This window comes from Pyrgilauda ruficollis, unplaced genomic scaffold, assembly GCF_017590135.1.
Source record: "Pyrgilauda ruficollis isolate IOZ18807 unplaced genomic scaffold, ASM1759013v1 scaffold74, whole genome shotgun sequence".
Classification (NCBI taxonomy): domain Eukaryota; kingdom Metazoa; phylum Chordata; class Aves; order Passeriformes; family Passeridae; genus Pyrgilauda; species Pyrgilauda ruficollis.
Window position 1 is genome coordinate 629,734 of NW_024529266.1, and position 8,095 is coordinate 637,828.

Sequence of the window (8,095 nt, forward strand, 5' to 3'; positions counted from 1 at the left end):
CATATAACCTATAACCTTCGTACTCCTGACAGAGCACAGGTAGGTCTGTAAGTACATGAACTGGATGCCCTTTCTTCATATTACTCACTACTGCATATAGAGCAGGAAGGATACTGTTTAGCATGATAAAGGGAACAGACTATAGTAAGAGTTCAGACAGCCTTTTGTGAAGACAGTTTAACTCTCTTCATTTCAAATTCCTCCAGTGAACTGTAGCCTCTTATGTACATTCATTTTCCAGTTAAGGGTGCTAACACCCTCAGTTCAGTAATAAATATGCAATTATTTCCCTGCATTTGTCAGGAAACAGGAACAGAAAACTATTTATGTCTGAGAAGCATTTGTGTTCCATGTCATCTACAGCTGGAGTAAACTCTCCACTCCTTAATGAGACATAGGTTAATATACATTGCTATTTTAGCTTGGTCCTCTGAAATACTATCAGAAAACATCCTACTTTCATTTCTCTCCAAACAAATGTGTCATTAGGTAAATTTTACTCTACCCATTTAGACATTACAGCTACAGTTGTCATGCTTATAATAATTGTTAGGAATATCATCTTTGTTATGTGAAGCCAGGCAAGCTGAACTAGTCAAGTTGAACTATTTTTGAAGTGCATGTGAAAGAACTAAAGAAAACACTCAACTCAAATGTGTTATAAAAAAAATCTTATTTAGATGTCTTAAAAAATACAAGGCACATTTTATAAAATCAAATAGCTATCCATTAAAACTTTGTTGTATATCCCCATATAAGATCATGTACTGGCAAATGTTAAGTAACAGTGGATAATCTCAACTAACATTTTATCCCAGTGCTAGGTGATAAGATCAGCTTGTCACCCCAAACAGGATAACACAGTTTTTTGCTATGTTAGTATTTACAGCACAGTAACTTGGAAAACAATATATAACATATATTATACCAAAGATAATAAGCAGTTTAATCCAAGATGGTGAAGTGGATTCTCCTCTATTTTTCTCTACAGTTTCAAATGATGTTCAGTGTAAGCAGGTGCACAGAGCAAGGTCCTATACACACAATCTGTTCAGATGCTTAATACATTACAGTTACAGCTAAACAAAACAGATTTTCCTGCTAATTACAAATACTAACAATACTGCATAATATTCCAGAGACATTTTGCTTTTTTAGCAACTTTTATATTCAACAAGAATGTCCTGAGCCTCACTTCCAGGTCAGCAGCATTTTCCAGCACGGCATCTGAAATGTCTTCTTTTTTTTTCCCAGTTTCCCAGGAAGATTTATCTGCTTATGATTTCTACACAGAATAAGCAACTGTCAGTTCCAAATTCCAGACTTCAATGTAATTAAAATGCAGAGGTGTTTCTTCAGACTCTCTTGTACAAAGTTAGTCCATTGTCACTCACATCCTTTCATCAGTAATAACAAAAGTTCACTTTTCTAAGATTAAACTCAGTAGGTTGATTTAGTGGTCCTACTTGAGTTTGAAGTATAAGAATTTGATTTCTTGGGGTACCTGCCTGATGAGAGAGACACCTGCATCCTCTGTGTAGTTCGCACACTTCGGCAAAGAAGAGCATATTTAAGGTTGTCTCTGAAGTCTTTTGAAATATAGTAATAGATGAAAGGATCAATACCACTATTCAAAGCGGAAAGACACAGTGCAGTTATGTACCACACATACAGATGGCTCTGGCTGTAGGCTTTGAGGAGTGAATAGTGCACAATAATCAGCACATTGCTAGGTGTAAAACAGATGAGATACATGGACAGGACAACAATAATGAGTTTGATTGCTCTTTTTCGTTTCTTCCCAGTGCTAACATCTATGATGGAAGCACTCAGGGTCTTAATCATTAGAATGTATGCAACAGCAGTGATGATAGCTGGGATTAAGAAGAGTCCAATTGCAAGTGAGAGAAAATAGCTGAACATATCATGAGCTGAAACATTTTCAGGCAACACATCATGGCAGGTTGTGATGTTAAGATTTGAAATATATGCTGTCTGATTAACAAGATACAATGGTATGGTGCCCAACAAAATTAGTATCCAGATAGCAATGGAGATGCCCAAAGCAATTTCTGATTTCTTTTTTGAATGCACTATGGGGTTCACTACAACCCAATACCGTTGCACACTGAGACATGTCATGAAGAGGATGGAACAGTACATATTTCCATAGAAAAACCCAACAAATACTTTGCAGAGACCTTCGCCAAATAGCCAGTTATTGCCATTTAGATGGTATGAAATCTTCAGAGGGAACCAGACAATAAAAAGAAGGTCTGCCAATGCCAAGTTAACCATATAAATCACAGCTGGATGTTTCTTCTTTGTTCGGAAAAAAAAGACCCAGAGGGCCATGGCATTGCTTGGCAAACCAATTATAAAGACAAAGACATAAACAATGGGAATAAAAACTGTAGTCAGCTTTCCTGTGAGGACTTCTGCTACAAAGTCATCCACCTCATATAACTCTTCAGAATTATTTGCATTTGGAACCTTATAGCCAATGAAACTTCTTCCTTTTGGTTTGACGGAGCCATCATTCTCTAAAATTAAAAAAAAAAAAAAAAAAGTTGTTATTGGTGTAGAAGTACAGACTTTTTGCCCTTTTAAAAAATAAACTAGATGCAGCAATTTGCTCTGAACATTTACAGACAGCCTTATCAACAGAAAAAATTTTGTTTATTCAAACACTTGATGATTTATCTTCCCTTTCTTTTAAATTTATTACCCAAAGGACAACCTTTATCCCTTCAAGAATTCAAGGATTCTACCAGAAACCAAAACACTTCTCCACATCACCAGTGATATTAAAAATGCCTTGTTAAAATGGGCTGTCAGGTGCTCCTACCACTTGAACAGTTACAGCAGAAACTGTTCCAACTACCCCAGGGCACCATTAGCTTTTCACACAGCGTGCCAGATCACCTGAGTGCTGGGACTTAGAGAACGTCACAGCAGGCTAATTTAACTGCAGTAGAAGCTTTTCCAGTTTAGATGGCCCAAAAATCAGGTATGCAGTAAAAACAGAACATACTACCTTCAGACAAACTAAAACTGAAAGTCAGAACACCATGTCCAAAGCCATGCTCAAATAATCTCTAGGGCGTGCCACACATTACAGTGTATCCGAACAGAAATTTGAACACACCAACTCTGTGTATGAAGCTGCAATACGGTCCTCATCGGGGGTCTCCCTCAGGAGAGTCGCTCCCTGTGGTTTTTACTCCAACTATCAGGTGGTAGAGCTGACACCTAAGGCTGCTTCATACACTAACTGCTCTCACTATAAGCTTTGCTCTGCCTCTTCAAATGCTGTGGGAGCTTACAAACCATATGGGTGAGGCAGGTGCTCTTGACTCGAGTCATGCAGGACAGACTTTGAACAGCCCAGTTCAGAACTCCTGCACACACAACACAGTTCTCCTCTGCTAGCAGGCTAAACTGCACAAGCAATGTCCTGGAATCCACACCATTCTGAAAAGTCAGACATTCACCTATAGACATCCATGACATGGAAACTGACTGGCTTAGGGAGGATTATTTCTAAACTTTCTATCAATAGTTGTGGATTTGTTTAGCTAAAGCTCCCCATTTGTAATATAAAAACTCTTTTTGAATACCTGATCAGTGAGCAGCCATGAACAATGTTGAAGCACAGCCTGCCCCTTTGTTAAAAAATAATTAATACAGTTCCAAATGAAAAATACTTCCACCTTACATTTTAAAGAATTCTTACACAAGAAATATGTAAATACACAAGTGTGTGTTTCTCAGTATAGATTCAGCAAAGCAGCCCACTTTAGACAGCTGTTCCTTTCAAATTACAACTGCAAAAGTCTGATGTGCAGCATTAGATTCCTGTCTAGACTCTGCAACCTTCTGAAAATGCATACAGAAATATTAACACTCTTCAGAGTTTTGAATTAAGTTAACTTAGATTCACTTGAGCACTTAATCTCCAGGCCCAGGCAGCCTTCTCTGGAAAACTGAGGTGCAAGAAAACTTTTTGCCTCTACAATGACATGGACAAATCTTTGCAGTGGATTGCATGAAGACAGAGGCTTAAATTATACTAACAAAACTATCATCCTAAAGAAAATTAATTCAAATGCCAAATAGTAATTTTGGTCTATATGTGGTGTAATTACAACAAACAAAGCAGAATTATAAAAATTCTCTGTTCATACATTCAATCCCCATGATCACATCAGCAATACTGTTCAAGACTGCAAAATTGAATTATAATGCAGCAATCCTAGTTCCCTAAGGTGAGCTGTGAATAGGAGAACTCATAAAACCACTCTGAAAGACATAGCTTACAGACACCAGATACTGCAGTGATAATGAGCTAAGCAATGTTGATTTTCTTAGGCTCACAGCTTAGCTGAGAATGATCCTGGAGACGCTTGGAAGCAGACCCTACAGACTAGGTTGATAGCAGTGATCAGGATACAGTAATAAAATGCACCATACAGTGCTATGTTAAGCACCTGTCCATCAGAAAGTGGTCGATATCATCAAATTCCAGTCATGCTCTTTTCATTCTATTCCAAAGACTCAAATTATTGTAGAGAACTAGAAAAGTAAATACTACCACTTCGTTATTACTGAAGTTTTGTGATCAGACATAAAGCAATGCTTTGTAATTGAAGTTCAGAGGTTAGGTAGAAAAGAAAAAGCCTCATCAAAAAGTCCCAAATTGTTAGAGCGAGACACTACAGTAAGAGGTACACTAAAGTGGTTGCACAGATACCTGAACCACAGACAGGACTTTGTATTGAAAGAGTGTCAAAATAGAGACAAAGATTTGTTTTATTCAACTTTGTAGGATATACTGTTTTCACAGACCAAGTCTTTTTTAAGCTAACTTTAATTCGAGCCTCAAAATATACTGGGCAGTTTTTTTCAGTCCAGCTAGCAATCTATACATATAAGGAGACAGTGTCCTGTTTCCCTGCAGTTAACACTCCCTCACTGAGCAGCCAATCCTTTGTTAGGTATGCGCATTTCTACATCCTTTCCTTACTCATTCACCACTTGCCGTTTTCCATAACAATCGAGCTCTTTTCCAAGACGAGTTTCACCCTGCTTGACTCACATACAGAGAATGCAGTTGACTTGCTAATCTGCCCACGGGAAAAGCGTACTCTCTCCTCCCACAAAAGACTGTTTCAACACCTTTGCCATTTGTCCAGAAAACATAACCCACTACATACCAAACACAGTATTAGGCCTACCCTGCAGACACAAAAGTGACAGCAGCACGGTGTATCCAAAAATTAACTAGTTTACTCATGGTAGTAATACTGCCAACAGGACTAAATTTAAGATTATCCTGGTTTTTGGATCTGTAACCTCTCTCCCTCTTCCCCAAGAATTCCAAATTCCTCACTCCGTCCAGGTCAGACAAATAGGCTAAATGGCAGCTTAATTTCAGGAACTCTACTCTGAAGAACACAATTAGCAACTACCTGGCATCTATCCCTTGAGAAAATATGACGTATGCTTGGCTTCAATACGTATACAACGTATATCCTATGCTTGGCTTCAATATTTGCACAATCTTTACGCATATGATTTTATTAGGTAAATAACCCCGGTAAATGAAATACGGAAGGACACAGTGAAAAGGTATGCACAGATATGGCAATGGGGTTTATTATAAAACGTGGCGAAAAATTAACTTAATGCAGTGAAATATTAATACGAATGTTTAAGTTTTTTTCTTCAAACTGCACTTACGTTCAATAAGCAATAACACAGACTAAAAATTTAACACGAATCCTAGCTTTTTAGATCAGGGGAAAAGCCAAGAACATGTTCTTTAAAGTTTTTTTCATGTTTATCGCAAGGGGAGGCGGGAAGGGGACTACAAGAAGGTTGGACAGGGGCGTTTTACAAGGCTGCTAAGTGACAGGACCAGACGAAATAGTTTTAAATGGAAAAAGAGTAGATTTAGACTAGACAGTAGGAAGAAACTCGTTATGTGAGAGTGGTGAGGGGCTGGAACAGGTTGCCCAGAGAAGTTGTGGATGCCCCGTCCGTGGCAGTATTCAAGGCTAGGCTAGACGGGGCTCTAAGCAGCCTGGTCTAGTGGAAACTAGACCCGTGGCAGGATGGAAGAGGTTGGAATTAGATGGGAACTTTACCGTCCCTTCCAAGCCAGACCATTCCACGATTCTCTGTAGGGCGGGTGAAGCCAAGCCCCACGCGTGCCACAAGCCCGGAGGGGGCTGCTCGCCGCGCCCGGCTGCCCGCCCGTGAAGCGCTTTCCCTCCCGGCCGGGGAGCCCGCCCCCGGGTCCCGGCAGTCACACTGCCACCCGCACGAGCTTTCCGACCCCCTCAGCTCCGCGGAACCCCGCCCCGTCCGCTCCGGACTCGCCGAACCCCAGCCAGGCCAGACATCTGTCCCGCCGAGCGCCCCGCCGTGCCCCGCCTGCGGCCGAGGGGCGGCCGAGCCCGCCGGGGGTGCCGCGCTGGCCGCCCCGCTGATGCTAGCCGAGCGGGCAGCTCATGCCGCTCCTCTCACCTTCAGCAGTGGCGGCAGGAAGCAGGAGCACACTGAACAGCAGCAGCAGCACCAGGCACAACCCACGACGTGCAGCCATCCCTCCACGCTCCGGCTACCGCCACTCCGCCCGCACTCCTGACCCGTTTCACCTGATACCTGAGCGGGGCGGGGCGGAGGGCGCGGCCGGGCGCAGGACCAGCCCCGCGGCGGGCGGGGCTAGGCTGGGCCCTTCCCTCACGGCGGAGGGTGGCGGCGCTGTCCCCGAAATGGTGGGCGTCGGTGTTCGCTGGCTCCGTTCCGCCCGGCGCAAAATGGCGGGTCCGCCGCAGCCCCCGCAGCCTGTTGGTCACCGTCAGGCCGTGCCTGGCAACCGCTCGGCAGCGGCTCCCGGGGGTCCCGGCTCTTACCCTGCTCACGCTGCGCCCGCGGTCGCCCGTCCCCGAGTCCGCTGTGAGCCCTGCCCGCGGGAGCCGCGCTGTTAACGGCCCCTGACTGCCCAACACCGCTGAGCAGCGCGGCTGGAGCGGCCATCGCTGCAGCGGCCACGGTCCGTGCCACGCTGCTGCTGGAGCGGAGCAGGATTGTTCTGGGTCACACCGGCAGGGCCCAGCAGCGTTAAGTGGGATCGTGTTACTTCAGCTGCTTTGTAACACATTGTGTTGTGCGTTCCAGGTTTCTTATTCTTCTGTGTTGTAACATCACAGAATCGTGGAATCTTAGAACAGGGCAGGTTGGAAGAGGCCACAGAAAGTCATCTGATCCTTGCCCAGGCAGGGTCCTCTGGAGTGCATTACTCAGGATTTTGTCCTGTCCAGTCAGCTTTTGAATAGTTAAGGAGAAGAAGACTCCACACCTTCTCTGGTCAATCTGTTCAGTGCTCTGTCACCCTCGCACTAGAGAAGGTCTTGCTCATGTTGATGTGGAACGTCCTGTGCATCAGTTTTTGCCTGTTATCTCTTCTCCTATTGCTTGACAACTGTAGAAAGCCTGGTCTATCTTCTTGACAGCCTCCCGTCAGATCATTGAAGACATTGATGTGGTCCAGTCTGTCATGGGTGGTTGCACAGCACTCGGGGTATCAGCGACTCCTCCCAGCTTTCTGTTGTCAGCAGACTCTCTGAGGAGGCATCTGGCCCTTCACTGAAGTCATGGATGAGCACGTTAAACAGCACTGGGCCCAGATATGTCATATATGCGTTACATGTGTCATATGACAGATAAGCAGGAAAACGTCTAATTCCTGCTTAACCCAGATGCATTTGTGGTAGTGTGCTGGCATGACCCAGTAAGAAAGGTTAAGTAAGATGTCTTCACCTGGCAGCTTCATTTAAGCTTAGAATACACCAACTTCCCTTTGGTTTTGCAAAGAGGGATTTCAGGAACAAAATTAAGCGCAAAGTAATGTCATCAGTGTTTTCTGTTTATCCTCACAGATACAAATTTTGAATATTTTCATCAAATCAAGCACACTGGAATTAGCATATTCCAGAATTAAAGGCATGTGTTCAACCCTGGTTCACACTTGCAGTCAGAAATGCTCTCTCTGCCTTATTCTGCAAAATGCTCTGTGTTCAAGCAGTGA

The 8,095-nt window shown here is 43.4% G+C and overlaps 1 protein-coding gene across 2 annotated transcripts; it reads right to left on the reverse strand.

The window, feature by feature from the left end:
* Nucleotides 1-687: 687 nt before the first annotated feature.
* F2RL1 (F2R like trypsin receptor 1) lies at nucleotides 688-6,831 on the reverse strand. Of its 2 annotated transcripts, none has more exons than XM_041486188.1 (2): nucleotides 6,532-6,831; nucleotides 688-2,543 (listed from the first exon to the last, which is right to left on the reverse strand). In XM_041486188.1, the coding sequence occupies exons 1-2, from the start codon at nucleotides 6,608-6,610 to the stop codon at nucleotides 1,441-1,443; spliced, it is 1,182 nt and encodes a 393-aa protein (XP_041342122.1). In that variant the 5' UTR covers nucleotides 6,611-6,831; the 3' UTR covers nucleotides 688-1,440. The 2 variants fall into 2 exon arrangements, with proteins under 2 accessions (XP_041342122.1, XP_041342123.1); XM_041486189.1 differs by lacking the exon at nucleotides 6,532-6,831 and adding an exon at nucleotides 6,150-6,349.
* Nucleotides 6,832-8,095: the final 1,264 nt, after the last annotated feature.

Bases quoted from the DNA above. Each gene is read 5' to 3' on its own strand.
- F2RL1 (XM_041486188.1), bottom strand. From the start codon at position 6,610: ATGGCTGCACGTCGTGGGTTGTGCCTGGTGCTGCTGCTGCTGTTCAGT. The intron at 2,544-6,531 runs GTGAGAGGAGCG...TTTTAATTTTAG, and splicing joins TCCTGCCGCCACTGCTGAAG to AGAATGATGGCTCCGTCAAA.